This window comes from Mercurialis annua, linkage group LG1-X (assembly GCF_937616625.2).
Source record: "Mercurialis annua linkage group LG1-X, ddMerAnnu1.2, whole genome shotgun sequence".
NCBI lineage: Eukaryota > Viridiplantae > Streptophyta > Magnoliopsida > Malpighiales > Euphorbiaceae > Mercurialis > Mercurialis annua.
The window spans coordinates 9,548,783-9,567,812 of record NC_065570.1 but is presented as its reverse complement, the minus strand read 5'-3'; the positions used below and the strand labels follow the sequence as shown (position 1 = coordinate 9,567,812).

The window sequence follows — 19,030 nt, the reverse complement described above, 5'->3', positions numbered from 1 at the left end:
GTAATGAATATGAGATTATGAGGCTTGTCAAAAGAGTAAATGAGTTCAAGAATAAAATAGGTTTGGAGAAAGTCAATCATGGCAATTCCTCCTCCTCTTCAATAAGAGATGTTAAAGGAGGACCAAATGCCTCATTGGATGGTGATCCACAATTCGATAATGAGAGGCAAAAAGATTTATGCTTTGTGGCATTTGAGGAGGAGCCAACAACTAAGCTAACCCCCACAATTTTTTTTTTATCTTGAAATGGTATTAATGTTTAATCACATGATTGCTTAAATATTGATGATACAAATGTTGATAGCATGCCTGATGAACTTATTTTTTAAAATATGGTGATTATCATGCTAATATGCTTTCTTTTAAGATAAAACTTTAAGCTAGAAATCAAATACTTATTTTAAGTAAAGTATTTCATGAGTTTAAAATGTCTAATGAACCTCTTAAATCATCTTTATAATCTATTTCTAAACAAAATTAAATCTTGATAGTTTGCTTAAGGGAAATAATAAACTAAAGAATAAAATTTTAATATAAAAGATTCGATTTCAAAATTTATAAAGGAAAAAAAAGACTTTTGATATAATTCTTACATTTCGTAAAAATCCAACCATAAAATTTGGATTTAACTATAATCAAAATGCTTCTAGTTTTTCTTTTCTTTATAAAATGCTTATAGTTCAAATGTGACTAAATTCCTTAAAGTCTCTTTGCCTCAAACTTCTTCCATAAAAATTCTTCCTAGAATGGTCAAACCATATAGAGTAAGGAGGGTACATGTGCATGCTACTAGGTCTAAACCATTTTTGGTTCAAAAGGATAATAACAATAAGGACATAAGACCCTTTAGATATGACTATGCTTTTCAATATATTTTAAGAGCATCCACATGTTTTTGCGTCTGATAGCCATGCCACATCAGCTTTTTTATTAAATTCATATTTATTATACAATCTCTATAATAGTTAGACTTTAAAAAGTAAACTAATAAGGATCCCACATTTTTATTTATTAGTTGAATACAATTTAAACGAATAAAATAAAAAATTAAAAAATAAAAAGAGGTGTGCGTCCCTTATTGAGTGGTTGGTTCATACCAACCACTCAATAAATATTGAACATTCATAATGAAAAATGCTCAATACCAACTGGTTATTGAGGTTTAAACACTTCTCATTGTGGATGCTCTAACAAAATGTTGCATTTTTCTCTATACTATATTCTAACTAGGTAAACTTTTTGAACCGTGCCTCTTTTTAACTTCTCATGTCTTATGTCTATTGCTTGTTTTCTTTTTGAAAAACCATGACCATATGGTTGACACGAACCCTTTAACATGTATTCTTTTATAACTTAGTCTCTAATTCTCACATCATAATCATGAATACATATTTGAAGCTCAACATTAACAATAGGTTCAATGGGATTAAACTCTACATGAATTCTCTTTTGTGAAATACTAGTTGCCTCATAAGTTGATCAGGTACTCGAATCAAAATATATAGACGCTTGTTCAAAAAAAATTTAATACATTTATATTTCTTGATTTACCTTATAAAATTAATAAAAAAATCATTAATTGTATATATAATCCATCAAATTATTTATGCAATTATCATCAAGTGTATATCCATCAATTCACTTGAATAAAATACTAAAACTGAAAGACAACCAAATCATTCATTTATATAACAATTAACATACACAAAATCAATTCATTTATGATTCATCATCAATACACTAATTTAAATTAATAATTAATGTTTAAAATAAACAATAATTATAAAATATTTATTTGTTGATGTTTTGTCAAATCCACCACCTAGCATTGCTAAATCAATGTATATGACCTAAAAATATAATTTAAAATTACTGTTAGATAATAAAATAGAAAATTAATTATTATAAAAATAGAAAAAAATTAGAAATCACAATATTTTGATAATTGAGTAGAAATAATGATGGAGTTAAGAATTGAGTGGTATAAAATGATGAATTGAGTGAAATAGATCCAATTTTTTTTGAGAGATAAATAGATCCAATTTTAGGGTTTAAGTTTAGAAATTAAAAGAGAAAAGAAAGAAGAAATGAAGGGCTGAATAGCGAGTTGCTTTGTTTCAAAATCGAAATAGTCCATACGACAAGTCGTTTAGCTAAAAAAATTAAAAAAAGTCCGAAAGATATGTCATTCAACCCTTAAATCCTTTGAAAAATATATAACCAGTTGTAGCGCCCGCGCTGCAACTGGTTTGGCCAGCAAATTTATGTAATCTGTCGATGAGAGTCGAAAACAAAAAATCGGTGGTGGAGTAACACCCATCTCTTGTATTTCTCTAGTGAGTAGGGTCGGCCGACCGCCATTCCGCCCTTAATCTAAAGATTTAAAGTTAGTAAATCTGAACATAAAATTAATCTGCAATACAAAACTTAGTGTTGTTTTGAATAAAGGTTTAATTTGGCCTTTGATTTTGAAATGAAAGATTCAATATGATGACTTTAAATAAAACATCTTTAAAATATGCATTTTAGATTAAAATACCCTTAAATAAGATTGTAAATAGAAATATCATTAAATTAGACATTTTATCTCATTTTACCACTTCAACTCCAAATAATTTAATAATTTGTTGTTATTGTGACTCTACTTATTCCAGTTACTAGACGTAAGTCCCATAAATTTATGCGAATTCAAATTAATAATTTATTTAAATAATAAATTTATTAATAAAAATATATAAAGTGTGAAAAAAATTCATAATATGCAGATTAATAAAATAAAAATCTCTTTTAATGTTAATAACAGATTATTTAAAAGTACTAATGATTTCTAATATTAATATTCTTTCAATAATAATTTTTATATTAGGTAAAAATAATAAAAAAGTATAATGTTAAAATTATAAAAATTAATTAAATATTTTTTATAACATGGTCAATTTGTCAAAATTTTAAATTAATATTTTTTTTCAAAATTAAAATTTTTTATATATAAATAATTTGTAAAGATTAGAGGTTAATATACATTAAACACTATAAAGTGTATAGATTAGAAGTTAATATAGATAAAAATATTATAATGTGCTTAGAAGTTAATATAAATCAAAACATTCATTAAAATAAATATAATTTAAATAAGTGATTTAAAAAAGTGGAAATTGATAAGAATATTAAGAATCAATGAGAGACCTCCGTTGGTGTTCTTAATTATATAAGTATATACAATCGACCCTCTAATAATTAATATACATGGTGGATCAATTTTATTTAATTATTAAAATTATATATTTATTAAATTTTTTATAGAAAAAATTATAAAAAAATAAAAAAATTATTTTAAAGCATCTACATTCGTAAACCTAATATTAATATTATATTATAAAAAAAACTAACTAAATACACTTTGTAATCACTCAATTCAAAAGAAATATTTTTGTATTCAGTTCAAAAAACATCAATTTGATATTAAACCAAAAAACAATTATCAAAAGAAGTATTCATGAAGTAAACTATTTTTTAATATCTTTTTGTACTAGAGATGCTTCATTATTTTTACTTATTATCTAATAACTTTTCTTGAAATTTTCCGAACGAATAGAAAAGTCATAGTTTCATAAAATTTCAGCTTTCACTTTATAAATTAAGGTTAGTGTTAGCCCAAATAAATCATCAATTGTTATATATTGTTTTTAAAAATCTCTCTAATAATTAATATTTCTATAGAATATATTTTAAATTTTATTAATTATTAAATAATAAAATAATTAATTATCCGACGTGTATCGAAATTGGTTCCTTCAATTTTCTATTAATTATTAGAATTATTATAAATTTATTAAATATTAATTATAAGATTGTCTATTGTTTTTGCCAGAGTATAAGATTGTCTATTGTAAATATAGATTTTTATGCCACCTCGGCTAAGAGGGTAAAATAATTATTATTTTTTCCTCATAGAAGAGGGTAAAATAAGTTTTTTTTTCCAAAAGAAGATAGTAGATAGATCATAAAATGTAAGTTACAAATAAAATTACAAAGTCTGAATATATGAGTTCTTAACAGCAGAAGCTAACTCATGTGCCATAACATTAAACCTACGACTAACATATTGAACAATACAATATAGAAAACGACTCTGAAGACGCCATATATCTTGACAAATCCCCCAAGTTCGGTAATCCAGTATCTTGTGTGAAGTAATAACCTGTGAGACTTGAAGAGCGTCACCTTCCAATATGACATGACTCCAAGAACATAGAACAACCCAGTTCATAGATTCTCTGAGTGCTAAAAGCTCTAAAATTCCAGGATCCCATATATGTCTAAAATGAGCATGAAAACGGCCAATAACAAAGCCATTTGAATCTCTAGCCACCGTTGCTACAAACCCACAATGATGTAACCGAGAAGTAGAAGCATCGTAATTAAGTTTTACAAACCCCTGAGGAGGTGGTATCCATGCTGTGTAAGGTGATAAAGGTTGCTGAATAGAATATGAAGAATTAGAAGTTTGACAAATACCTGCAAATTCTTGATAAGCAGCAACAACATCATTTACTACCTGCAAAGTTTGTATTTCATTCCCAAATTGCAATTTGTTACGACATTTCCATATAAACCAACAAACAAAACACGCTAGCTGTAACGATTCTTTAGATGGGTCCTGAGTAAGAAGAACATTAGATAGGTACTGCCATAATAAATGAAATGGTAATAGTGGGAAATTTTTCGGTAATAAACCCAATGGAGAAGCAAACCAAATTCTTTGAGCAAATGGACAAAGGAACAAAAGATGAGCCATTGATTCCGTTTCTCCACAATGCACACAAGTAACGTTAATATTGCACGAATAAGTAACGTTAATATTGCACGAATAAGTAACGCTTCCCCTGTTGGTAAGGCTTCCTGAAGTGCTCGCCAAAGAAAAACCTTGATTCGAGGATATATCTTTAATAGCCAAAGATTTTGCCAGTCAGCTTTTGAATAATGAATTGTAACAGGAGATGTAGCAGGATGTTTATTAAGAGAAGCTTGAAAATATCCAGATTTGGATGTATAATTTCCAGAAATATGATGCTTCCAAATCAGTCGATCAGGTTGAACACAGTACGGTAGTGGCAATGATAAAATAGCATTAGCATGATCATGGAGAAACAAATAACGAATAAGCACTTCATTCCAATTACAGGTTAACTGATTTATCAATCCAGAAATGGAAGTAGGTACCTCATATTTAGCAATTCCATTATTTAACATAGGGACTGAATTTGTAAGGTCAGCTAACCAAGGAGATGTAAGAGGATTAAGATGAAAACCTGAATTAATTTGCCAAAGAAGTCATGGTTTCAGCAATTTGAATCCAAATAGTAAGCTTCTCCATCCCCATGATGGATTGTGTCGCAATGTAGCCTCCATAATATGTTTATTTGGAAAATAACGACCTTGAAGTAATCTGTATAGCAAAGACTCTGGTGCTTGAATAATCCTCCACATTTGCTTTGCTAAAAGAGATTGATTAAATAGTAATAGATCCTTGAAACCCAACCCACCGCGCCATTTGCTTACACAAAGTCTCTCCCAAGCTAACCAGTGATGTTTCTGACCTTCCTTATTCAAACCCCACCAAAAATTAGCAATTAATCTATTAATCTGTTTGCAAAGCGAGACTGGCAACTTGAAGCACGACATTGAATAAATAGGAATAGCATAGATAACAGCTTTTAACAGTATTTCCTTTCCACTCATTGAAAGAAATCTTTCTTGCCATCATAACAGTCTAGATTTAACTTTAGAAAGCACAACTGCAAACGTAGATGTTTTTGATCGCAAAATAACTGGACATAAGCCTAAATAAGGTTTTGCAACATCCATTCGACCCATCTGTAACACTGAAAGTATTTCATTTTGTATAACCAATCCCACATTACGACCAAAGAAAACTGATGATTTACCGTAATTTATCATTTGACCACTAGCAGCTGCATAACTGTTGAGTAGTTATAAAATATTACTAGCCAAAAAAGCAGATGCTCGACTGAAAATAATTACGTCATCGACAAGAATAGATGAGATATGGTAGGACAATACCTGTTTAACTGTATCCCCTTTATTGCACCACATTGAACTGACTTCTCAATCATAAATGATAACCCTTGTGCACATAAAACAAACAATAACGGCAAAAGAGGATCACCTTGTCGAAGTCCTCTTGAAGGGTGTATATAGCCATACGATGAACCATTAAGTTGAAAAGAATACGTTACAGTTGTGATACAGGTCATTATCCATTTAATGAAAGTTTTATCAAAACCCCAACATTGAAGAATAGATTCAATATACTGTCATTCTAATCTGTCGTATGCCTTACTAATGTCCAATTTAAGTGCCATAAAAGGATTTCTCATCGCTGTTTGATGCTGCATATAATGAAATAATTCGTGTACCACCAGTATATTATCAGCTATTGACCGTCCTTTTATGAAAGAATTCTGCGAGTGTGGAAGTAAAATAGGCAGAAATTGCTGTAATCTATTAGTGAGAACTTTAGATATTATTTTATAAAAAATCGAGCACAGACTAATAGGTCGTAGATCGGAAACATGAAGGGGTATTGGTATTTTAGGTATGAGAGTAATAGAAGTATGGTTAAAACCCCTTAGCATACATCCCGATTGAAAAAAATCCTGAACTGCTAGAATGACTGATGGACCTACTATATCCCAGTATTGTTGGTAAAAAAATGCAGTGAAGCCGTCTGAACCAGGAGATTTATAAGGATGTATTGAAAAAACTGCTTTTTGTATTTCAATTGCATCAACTGTAGCAGTTAAAACACTATTCATATTAGGAGTAACCTTAGCTGGAAAAGAATGAAGAACCTGATCAATATTGGAAGGGAAGGAAGTCTGATATAATTCCTCAAAATAAGCAGTAATAAGCTTGACCAATTCCGGTTCCTTTGTATGTCAATTCCCAGCTGAATCCTGTAAAGCCGCAATAGTGTTCCTTCGACGACGTTGCTTTGTTTTTGCATGGAAAAAAGTTGTATTTTGATCACCTCATGTAAGCCATGAAATGCGGGATTTTTGAGCCCAATAAGCTTCTTCTTGAATCTGTGCCTTAACTAATTCAGATTCTAAGCTCTTAATGTAAGGCCATTGAGTATTCGATGCGGTTTGTTGCTGAGCTAGTTCTAATTCTCGACGGAGATAAATGATACGTTTATGGGAATTTGTAGTAGAACCCAATTTCCATGATTTTAAACTTCGTCGAACACCTTTTAGTTTATTGAAAATCTGAAAAATCAATGTACCCGATATTTGTCCATCCCATTATGCAGTAATTATGTCTCTAACCTCATCCACTGATCCCCATCGCTTGTCAAAATAAAAGTGAGTATGTGTAGGATTTGAAGTAGATGTGGTATTAAGTAGAATGAGAGCATGGTCTGAACCAATTAATGGTAAATGATGAACAGAAGCCGTATTGTAATTAGCAGTCCATGTTGAAGTAACTAGAACTCTATCCAATCTTTCTCGAATTAAGAGTGGAAAGGCACGTTTATTACTCCATGTGAAAGGAAACCCCATATATCCCAGATCATGTAATGTCATTTGCGAAACAAACTGAGAAAATAAAGTAAAAGATCGAGACAAGTAAGGAACTCCACCCTCCTTTTCAGAAGGATGGAGAATTGCATTAAAATCCCCCATGATGACAAAAGAAGGCATTAACAGCCTTTTAATAGTTAACAAAGTTTCAAGTTGGGAGCCTAAAATCCTAGGGGAACTATGCAAGTGGCAAAAAAGTACATCAAACTTGATAGTAGTAGAATCAGTTACTGTACAAACAACCATAAAGGAGGAGTAGTACTGAATATGTAGTTGTATACGGTCATGCCAAAATAACAAAAATCCTCCTGCAGTACCCACAGGTTCTACTCTAAACAGATTAGGAAACCCAAGTTTAGCAACATACTTAATAGTAGCTTCAGAATGAGACTTAGTTTCTGATTAGAGATTATGGGACTTGACGAGCCAAACCAACTGTTTTCGTGTTAATGTTGTCCCAAGACCCTGACAATTCCAAAATATCACTTTCATCCTCTGTTGAAAATTGCAGTAGATATCAAAGGAGCAGTGTTAAGAAGAGAAAGCAGAGTCTTGGAAAAAATATTAGCAACTAGACCAGGCAAAGCATATTCAGCAGCAAGTGTCATCACCAAAATCAATAATAAATAACACACAACACCGATGCAGCATGAATAGAGCACCAAATTCTAATTCCAATCCAGAAAAACCATGAACTGAAAAGGAGCACCAAACAGAAAATTACGTACCACATCTCAGTAAATTCATAAAACCCTTGTGTTATTTCTATCTAACATTATGAACTTGTCCTTGATTGACATTGTGTGCAAAATTAAGGGGTCAAAATGAAACTTTTGTTTTCTTTGCAAACAAGACAATTTCGAATTCAGTAGCTACCATTTTCTCAAGAAACAATTCAGTTTCTCCAGTCACTTTTACAACAATGACGAAAGAAAAATCAGTAATTGCTGTAATTAGAGCCGCAAGGCCAACTTTCAAAAACAACGCCGATAAAGTAGTCTTCGCCGCTCACGCCTCCTTCCTCTCCGACGGTTACGTCCTCACCGCCACCGGTCCTCCCGCTTTCTCCGACTCCGCTTTTTACTCTTCCTCCACCGGTAAATCCCCCTCCTCATTTATTCTCAATCATTTAATTTTTTATTCTTAATTTGTTTCAAAATTATTTTGTGTAGAAGAGGTAGGGTTTGAAAACTGGAACGATTCAGAAAACGAGTACGCGTTTGTCTATGTAAACCCTGAGAAAAACGGGAAAAAAGTGCTGGTCAAGTATTTGGTTATTAATGATAAATTGTTTGTTGATGCTTTGGCTGATGGTGTCCCGGAGCCTGTTCATCTCGAAATCATGTAATTCTTCGTGTTCTTGTTGATTTGTGAATTGAAAATATTGTTCTTAATGGAGGTGGAAATGAAATGATGGATTTTTATGCAGGATTGGTGAGTTTGTTGATGAGAATGGAGGTACAAATATTTCTGATCAATATAAAAATTTGGGGAAGCTTGTTAAGAGTATAGACAAGGAAGTTTTGTCTAAATTGGATGGTTCTTCTTCAAAGAAATCAACTTCGTCGAGCAGTCGATCAAAGTAATTCATTTATGTTTTGTTTATTTTATTCACTGTATATCATAACTTTGTAAGTAACTGTTGCTTTCGTGGGATCATTTTGGCATCTATACCCGTATCAAGGTTCAACCATGAATCAAAACGTAGATGTCTGGTTAAATTGAACATAAGGTTTTAAAGTTCTTAGAATCGTTTTTGTTTTGGTTGAATTTCATATATGGTTTTTTGACAACTAGTTCTAAAGCACCTGTAAAATGTTTAACACATGATTAATGGTCGACTCATGTTCTTCTTATTGATATTTTTTCTTTTGGTATATTTTGTAGATTAGAAACGAGTGATGCATCAAGGGGTGGTATAAATGAGTCTGGTGTTCGGCCTCAACCAGTAGGCCCTCAAATTCATCCTTCAGGGTATGTACATTTTTGGAAGTTTTAGCTGATTGTAGTGTCTCGTGCACTTGAAGTTTCCTGTTACATTGGTACTAATAGTCTACTTCTGTTCATGTCGAGTTTTGAGCTCACCTTTTTACTAAATTCCAGTTTAGGAATTTTTGTGAATTGTTAAGTCAGGTACTGATGTGAATCATGATACTATGTAGATTACTTTTCATTTATCTTTTTAATTGTTGCACCTGCATCCTATGCAAGGAGACAAGTTGGCGGTTAGTCACAAAATAATGTGCATTAAGTTGAATCTCTTGTTTTTGACCCAGTTGCATATGATATTATAATGAGACCGCCATTGACCTTGAACAGTGCGTGGCTCAAATGACGAGACTATTGTTTACGATCGTTATCTATTATTTTGTAGTTGAGAATATGGATTGAATACTGGTATTATTATTTCATATGGTAACGGTTTATCCGAATCGGATTGACTCAGACTGTATAGGAACAGGCGCTAACAAGATTTTTTAAGACCAATTAGAAATGAACGAAATGAATACTAAACCTAGAATATTGTTATTTTTACTGCATTAATGCATTGAAACACTTTAATGAACATTATATTGAAATGAAAAATACATAAAATTAATAAAATGATAAGAGTTATTTGAAAATTGCACTAAATGAATCGTGTATTTGGTCTGTATCGGCATCCAGATCGGTTGTATCTGATGTATCAACCAATCAATACTGATATTTTATGATTCTTCACAATATATAGCGTATCAGATAATATTGTTATGGTCTTCAAAAACTTCTGGTACATATTGACCGTCTTGGCCAATACGCACTTGTTCTAAGAACCATGGTTGAGAATGTTTTAGTGACATGAATCATCTATGATTTCTGGAGAATTTGTTATATGTTTATGAAAAATAGGGATGAGAGAATTTCCATATGTTGTTTGCAGGACTTCCATGTTTGGAATTTATTGCAGCCTTTTTTTGTGTCCTTCCTGCATATTCATATAGTTTTCTCTGGTCTCGCCTGCCATGTTAAGCTGTCAGATTAATGATCACGACATATAGAGATGCATCTCATTAAGATTATGGAATCTGACCCTTGTTTTCTGGCTTGCTTTCTAGAACTGTAATCCCTCCTATCAATACAGATAGAGGTAGTGATCTTTTTCCTGGTCCTGGTGCTGGGATGTATCCAACTAGGTACTCATATCCTAAAGCATTGCTTATTGGTAATTCTTATTCTAGTTGATCATAGTAGTTCTCAATGTGAACTTTGAAGTTTTTTTGCTATTCTATTTCAGGGAGGGCTTTGGCGGTGGTAGCATGCTTTTAGGTATATATTTCTGAATGCAAATAAAGATTCTTAATTTCTGATTGGAAAATTTAGAAAGCAAATTAGAAAAAGGTAGGAAGAAACACAGAATAAAAAGGAAATGTGTAGTTTTTTTGGTATCATTGATGTTCCACTTTGTAAACAGGGCCTAATGATCCTCGCTGGTTGATGCCTGGACATCCAAACCGCCCTGATATATATCCAGGCTTTCCTGGTGGGCAACCGTGAGTTATCTATCTATCTATCTATCTCTCTCTCTCTCTCTCTTCCCCTTCTGTGCTATGCACTTTTTATTCCATGATACTAATTATGGGAAGTTCTGTTCTACAGGGGTGTTCCTCCAGGTGCTCGTTTTGATCCATATGGCCCCCCTGGGGTTCCTGGCTTTGAGCCCAACCGATTTGCAAGGTAAATAGACTTTTTACTCAGATTCATATTTGTTTTATAAGTCGACATGGAACATTCGCCCACCCTTTTTCTCTAGAATGAAGATCCTGCAGTTAGAGTGCTTCTTTCTCAATGATGTTTGTGTGCAGCTGCGTGTTTTCTTTTTTTTTAGCTTTTTTTAATTTGTATAGCTGTTGCTGAAGCTATGTGATGATTGGTCCGACACTGATCGTCTTTGGCCCAACCTTAAATTAAATGGCTGAGCTACTAATATATTTAAGAGTGTATATGCATATACAATGACTATAATCTAAACAATCTCATGTATACAATTAGAATGATATAAATTATAATTGACAAGAAACAAAAAAAAATTGAGTGGGAAGGAGAGATGGAAGCTAGTTGTGGGTTTTTAATTGGGAATCTGGTGAATGTCAATTTGACCTGTTTATTAATTGAATAATCTGGAAGACCAATTTGAATTTCATTTCTCCCAGAAAAACATAATGCTATCATTTGGTGGTTATCCATGAAGTTGCTTCAATACCCTTTGGTTTGTCCTCACAAACCCTAGTATTAGATTTTCCTAAACATCTTGCTGATTGCTTATGCTGGGAACTGGTGTTTGATTAATGCGAAGTTCTTTTTCATCTTAGTTTTTCGCAAAGTTATGAGTGTGCTAACATAATTATGTTGCTGAAGAAAGCTGATGTGTTTTTCATAAAAATAGAACTGAATTCATCATGTTAGGAAGTAGGTTCTATGCTTTGATCGGGACCAAGACGGACAATGGTGAACTGAATGACTTGCTTTCACTCTCTTCACGATGGTTTTCTTGAATGATGTCTGTAAAATTGGCAATTTCGGTGACAACTTACAAGACCATAATCTCCTAATTTGTACATACAAACATTTTATTAGAACATAATTTTTATGTCATCTAATGCAGCTACTTTGATACGACATATAACACTGAACATTTGTCATCAACTCATTGTTCGGTTTTATGTTTGTTGCAGAAACCCTAGGCGCAGTGGGGGAACTCATCCGGACCTTGAGCATTTTGGCGGTGGTTCCGATTTCATTTAGAGTGCATAACCTTGTGGAAAATATACACAATCTGAGAAAGCTTTCCAAATACTATACTCTATCCGTGCTACAGACTAGAAGACTGTATATATAGTAAGAAGTTTTGAAATGTCACTGGCTTTAAGTTTTAACAGCTCAAGTTTTTATGTATATGCGGTCGCCAAAGTTGGGCTTTTGGTATGAAAAATTCAACATTTTGTATGTACGGACTCAGTATGCACTCGGGCCAAATCTGCATGACCTGTTGGATATACTAGTCTTGTTTCTTCTAGAGTTGACATATTTTTCCCTTCTATAGCCTTTGCTGTGGCCTTGTAGGTGTTGGTTAATTAATAGGGCATTTTATATAAAATACTGATTTTGGCAGCCCATTTACTTTTATACAGTACAAGTTAAATCTTTACTTTACCTACCTCATTTTCTTACTTTAATAACTTGTACTTCAAATTTCTTTCTTTTATACGATTTTTCTTATTTCTCTCAATCATTCTTCTTCTTCTTCTCCATGATTTCTTTTGAGATGTGAAAGAAAATTTCCACGATTTCTGCTCTTTCGCTTCCGCCGTTCCGCTTCCGCCGTTCCGCTTCCGCCGTTCCGCTTCCGCCGTTCCGCCTCTGCCGTTCCGCCGTTCCGCCGTTCCGCTTCCGCTGTTCCGCCTCCGTCGTTCCGCCTCCGCCGTTCTATTTCCGCCGTTCTATTTCCGCCGTTTCGTCTTTGTCTCGCCGCGCCATCTTTGTTTTATCTTTTTGATTTTAGATCTGAAATTTGTTGTTCTTTTTTTTTTCATTTTCAGATCTGTAATTTGTTTATCTTTTACTGTTTATCCACCATTAAACATGTATAAAGAGTATATTTAAAGTATCTAATACTTATTTCATGTTATTTAGAATAATTTTGTGATTTTATGTAATAAAATTCTGTTGTTTTCTGCATTTTTTGTGTTTTGTTGTATTTCTGCGTTTTTTTATTCTGCAGAACGATTTATTGATGATGATTGATTGCTGAATCATTGTAATGTTACAGTGTTGTTGATTTTATGTTGACTTTATGTTGATATTATGTTGATATCAACTGATTTTTTTTATTTTAACATTGACAAATAAGATAATATTGTCAGTGAAATAAACTTTTGTTGGATGAAATGAAATTGTATCATAACCGGCTTTGTCGAAATTTAGTTAGGTATGAGAGGTGGAAAACGGAAAAAAATTATACAAGTGATATATTGAAGGAACTGTGCGGCTGCTAGCTCATCAATACAATAATTTAAGACTAATTTTATTTTTCTTTAAATGATTGAAAAATCAAAATATTATCAACAGTATATCAACAACATGTCAACATAAAATTGAAAATCAAAAAAAGTTGAAATACTTATCAACATAATGTCAACAATAAATCAACAACGAATCAACATAAGGAATAAAATAAAATATAATTTTTTGAAAAACTGTGACAATTAACAAAATATCAACAAAAAATCAACAACATGTCAACATAATAATGTAAACATATAATTTATTTTTCTTTCAATGATTGAAAAATCAACATATTATCAACAGTATATCAACAACATGTCAACATAAAATTGAAAATCAAAAAAAGTTGAAATACTTATCAACATAATGTCAACAATAAATCAACAACGAATCAATATAAGGAATAAAATAAAACATAATTTTTTGAAAAACTGTGACAATTAACAAAATATCAACAAGAAATCAACAACATGTCAACATAATAATGCAAACATATAATTATCTAGTATCGGTTAAATTTTATTTTATTTAATTTATTTCGCTGACAAAGTTATCTAATTTGCCAATTTAAAAAAAAAATTCCAATGTTAAAATCAAGGAAATACTAACTGATTATTAACACAAAATCAACAACAAATCAACAACACTGTAACATTATAATAATTCAACAATCAACCATCATTAAAAAATCGAGCTGCGGAATAAATAAACACAGAAATACAACCAAACACAAAAACAAAATGCAGAAATAACAAAAAATTATTCCATATAATCATAATTGTATATTACATAACATGAAATTAACATTATATTCTTGAAATATAATCTATATACATGTTTAATGATGAAAAAACAGTAAAACAATTGTAGATCTGAAAATAAAAAAAAAGAAAAAGAAGAAGAATGAATAAATTGTAAATCTGAAATCAAATAGATGACAAGACGAGCAGAGGAGATGATGGCGTTGGCGAAGATGACAACAGAGACGATGATGAGAACGATGACGGAGGAGCGTAGGAATAGAGGACGGCGAAGCGGAAGACGGCGGAGAGGAAGAGAGAGGAAGATGAGCTGAGAGGAAGAGAGAGGAAGAGAGAATTGAATGACGAGGAGAGAGAAAATAAATGAAATTATGATGATTGTGCTATTAGGGTTGAATATATAAGATCCGTATAAAAGTTAGAATCAGCTCCGTGTATGGTAGTTTAGTAAGTGAAAAATATGACATGTATAAAAGTAAACAATTAGTCAATGTAGGTTGTTTGTGTAAAAAGCCCTAATTAATATAGAGATTATTGTTATTATTAAATTAGTTAGAACATTAATAATTACTATCAATTTATCTTCTAGATCAGTAGCAGATATAGGTTTTTATTTCAGTCCGGTCTTAATCTATAGTCCGACCTCTCGATGACCAATCTTTTAAGAACAAAAGGTCAACGCGCCCCTAAACTTGTGACACGGGGTCATCTAACCCAATTTATACTTTTTTGAGCAACTAACCCCAAAACTCTTCAATTTTGGGTCAAATAACCCATAATTATATCTTTTAAATGTGTAAAATATAAATCGGAGGCGAGAGATGCAAAAAAGTAATTATATATTTCTCTAATTGTTGCGATATAATTATTCTAAATTTATTTTTTAAAATAAAAATATAAATTATGGGGTTATTTGATCAAAAAATGAAGAGTTTTGGGGTTAGTTGCTCAAAAAAATATAAATTGGGTTAGATGACCCCGTGTCACAAATTCAAAAAGTGCGTCGATCCTTTATTCAATCTTTTAACCTTGATTTCATTTCAAACCCTACCTATTAGTCTTTAACAATTCTGAAGCGAGTTTGAACTGAAGCTTATATGCTTGTGTATATTTGGTTCCGTCCGTGAATTCTATATTTCTAATTAAATAAATATTTTTTTTATTATTGTAATGATAAACATCAATTTTATGCTAGTTGACTAAAGCGTGCAAGCTGAGTGGTAAATTCATATTTATTATAGGGTTAATGTCATAAAAATTCACCAACTTTACACGTTTTTTCATTTTAATCACGCAGTTTAAATTTTCTCATTTTCATGCATGAACTACTACTTTTTCTCAAATTCATGCACGGTGCTGAGGCGTCACGGCTCCATTGGTGTAATTCGCTAAGGTAGAGGTTATTTTACACCAATAAATGAGTACCACCTCAGCACCGTGCATGAATTTGAGAAAAAGTGATAGTTCGTGCATGAAAATGAGAAAATTTAAACTGCGTGATTAAAATGAGAAAATGTATAAAGTTCGTGATTTATTTTGCCATTAACCCTTTATTTTATGTTTCTGACTTGTAGAACATATGTTTCTGCATTTTTTATTGTTAGAGGTGTTTATTGTTAATACATTAATCCTTGGTTTGGTTCAGTTCTAGTGCAGAACATATTTCATTCACAAACAAATTCATATAACATAAACATAATTAATTTTATAAAATTTAAACCATAGAGCTACTAAATAAATTTTTTATATAAAACTAACACAACAATATTCATTTAAGCCAAACTATATTAAAGGGGTTAAATAAATAACGCTTAATTGCATAAAAAATCATCAACTTTCGCGTATTTTTGGTATTTAACATAATCTTTTTTTCTTGGCGTATTTAACATTAACTTTTATTTTTTGGCATATTTGTCCATGAGACTATTTTCTTTGAAATTTTTTATTGTTTTGGGTGTAAAACGTTGCATTTTTTTGGCATATTTGTTCATGAGACCATTTTCTTTGAAAAGTTTTGTTGTTTTGGATACAAAACGGTGCCGTTTTACACCCAAAACGACGTCGTTTTTTCTCCAAAATGGTCCCGTGGACAAATATGCCAAAAAATGAAAGTTAATATTAAATACGCCAAGAAAAAAAGATTATGTTAAATACCAAAAACACACAAAAGTTTGTGATTTTTGGTGCAATTAAGCCAATAAATAACGACTACTTAAAGTTGAACAACATAAAGTCTTAGAAGCTTATCTTAATATTTTTTATTAAAGTGCAAGTAGGTTTTATTATAAGCTTCGCTAGTTGAATATCTTAGATTGTATCAGTCAAATTAGACCAGTCATTTTGTAGTTGTAAGTTAGGAAGGCAAAATTAGCAGATGTGGATTACAAATTCAAAATTTTTTTCCCACTATTTCAATTTGTGGAATAACTCTGTAATTTTTACAGAGAAAATTTAGAAAACGTTCTATTTTTAAATAAGGATAGTGGATAGAGGTTTATATCAGTAATTTTGGCGGCTAAACCGGTGAGACCATCAGTTTCTGGTTCAACCGGTATAATAAATTTTAAAAAAATTAAAAAAATTGTCGGTTCATCGGTTTTTTACCGATTCAACTTCGGGTTTACTAGTTCAACACTTGGTATTTTACCGGTTCAGTTCGGTCTAATCCGGTTCAACTAAAAAATTTGGTTCTTTATAATTTTAGACCGGACTGCTGGCCGATTCTCGGTTTAACCGGTTTGACTGGCGGTCCAATCTTTAAAATACTGGTTTATATTATAATGGTGGCTTTTAAGTTTTAGTGGTTGAAAGCATCTATTTTTGTGCATTTTACGGAGTTAAAAAGTAAATCGCTGAATTGAAAAAATATATTTATTTATCCATAATTATATTTTGTTTGTCAAATATATCATGATTTAAAAAAATTTACAAATTTTATTATTTTTTCGAGTGTTGCAAATATATCCATGTTTAGTTTTAGCTGATGCGGTGCGATCTTATATATGTCAAACATGATAAATTTTGCACACACAACTATAAATTAAAAATTATATTCAATCTTTTTAAAAACTCAACTGGATATAAAATATTTTGGTTCGACTCTATTTTAATTTTTTTAAATATCAATGTGTTTTTGCTTTTTGTATGGTTTGATTTGAAATAAAAAAATTAAAATACAAAAAACATATACTCTCCCAGTCTTATAAAAACAAAAAAATAACTTCTTTTGTCTCATAAAAATAAAAACATTGCTACATTTAATGTTAGTTAAGAATAAAAATTGTATTAAAATACTTTCATAGCTTATCATATGAGCATTGTTAAAAAATATAATGGCTCTATAATGATTCACTTTGAAAAATAAAAAAGCATTGTAGGAATCTTATCATAGATGAACTATAATTAATTAATTTTTTAATTCTTGTGAAAGTAAACATATTTTATTTTTTATTTTTGAGGAATATAGGGAGTGCTAAATTTTAAATATTTTATTGAATCAAAATATATTAAAATTAATAAAAAAATATATTTGAGTATATTTCTTTTAAAATATAATAAAAATCTAAAACAATTAAAATATTATGATTTAAAAAGTGATTATTAATTATTTTGAAATTTCATTTATTTTTTTAATAATTTTGTGATTTTCTTAAAAGAAAAACAAGTTTGAGGCCAAATTTTGTTTAATCCTTGTAGGACTCTATGAGAACGTCAAATAATATAATACTTTCTCCGGTGCATAATATTTGTCGCATTTGACTTTAACACAAAAACTAAAAAAAAAATCAATATGTTTTAATTTATAAATACTTTTACTAAATTAAACCTACATTAAAACTTATTTATATTTATGACTATTATTTTTATTTATTTATTGTATTTTTTCAATAAATTAATTGGAAGCAAACATGGAAAAATAGTAATTAATGCTCTTTTGATACTCCCTCCGTTCCACTTTAGAAGTCCCATTTGACTTTACACACAGATAAAAAAAACATTAATTATTCTTGTCTTTTCATGTTTTTTCATGTTTTGCCCCTATTAATGATAGTGAAATTTTCCATAGAACTCTTTTAATATGACTAAAATAAGGGTAAAATAGAGTATTCAATGGAAAAATATTCTAAAAATAGTAATGGAACTTTTTAAATGGGACATCCCAAAATGGAATATGGGACTTCTTAAACGGGACGGAAGGAGTATTTTAAAGTGACAAGTATTATGAATTAATATTTTTTTCAAATGCGATAAATATCATGGATTGGAGGAAGTAGTTAACTAAGGGAAGGAGTTAATAGTAATTTAATAAATATTACAATAGAATAGTTGATTTGTCTAAAATATGAAAAACTAGTAATTATCATGGAGAACCAGTTATTATCTTTTTATTTTATAAATGCAGTAAATCATTCTTTCAAATGTAAATTTATAGTTGTGAGCAATTGTAATTAATAATTATCATAAAATATTTCAAAAACTCGGTGGTCTTATCAATAGTTATATGTACATTTATATTGATCAGTAAAATTTACCGTCAAGTGAGCGTGCCGGAGTGGTTATCGGGCATGACTAGAAATCATGTGGGCTTTGCCCGCGCAGGTTCGAATCCTGCCGCTCACG

The 19,030-nt window shown here is 30.8% G+C and overlaps 2 protein-coding genes and 1 non-coding gene across 3 annotated transcripts; 2 read left to right on the top strand and 1 right to left on the bottom strand.

Moving 5' to 3' along the window:
- Positions 1-6,338: 6,338 nt before the first annotated feature.
- Positions 6,339-8,099, bottom strand: LOC126657923 (uncharacterized). Its single transcript, XM_050352622.1, has 4 exons — positions 8,044-8,099; positions 7,353-7,938; positions 7,089-7,292; positions 6,339-6,953 (listed from the first exon to the last, which is right to left on the bottom strand). The coding sequence occupies exons 1-4, from the start codon at positions 8,097-8,099 to the stop codon at positions 6,339-6,341; spliced, it is 1,461 nt and encodes a 486-aa protein (XP_050208579.1).
- A 358-nt stretch (positions 8,100-8,457) lies between these two features.
- LOC126665730 (probable proteasome inhibitor) lies at positions 8,458-12,755 on the top strand. The gene is made up of 9 exons (XM_050358619.2): positions 8,458-8,704; positions 8,780-8,951; positions 9,037-9,189; positions 9,495-9,581; positions 10,703-10,780; positions 10,882-10,913; positions 11,059-11,137; positions 11,244-11,321; positions 12,320-12,755. Exons 1-9 carry the CDS (start codon positions 8,530-8,532, stop codon positions 12,387-12,389), a joined length of 924 nt encoding a protein of 307 aa, XP_050214576.1. The 5' UTR covers positions 8,458-8,529; the 3' UTR covers positions 12,390-12,755.
- A 6,193-nt stretch (positions 12,756-18,948) lies between these two features.
- Positions 18,949-19,030, top strand: TRNAS-AGA (transfer RNA serine (anticodon AGA)). Its single transcript has one exon. It is a non-coding gene; the product is annotated as a tRNA-Ser (tRNA).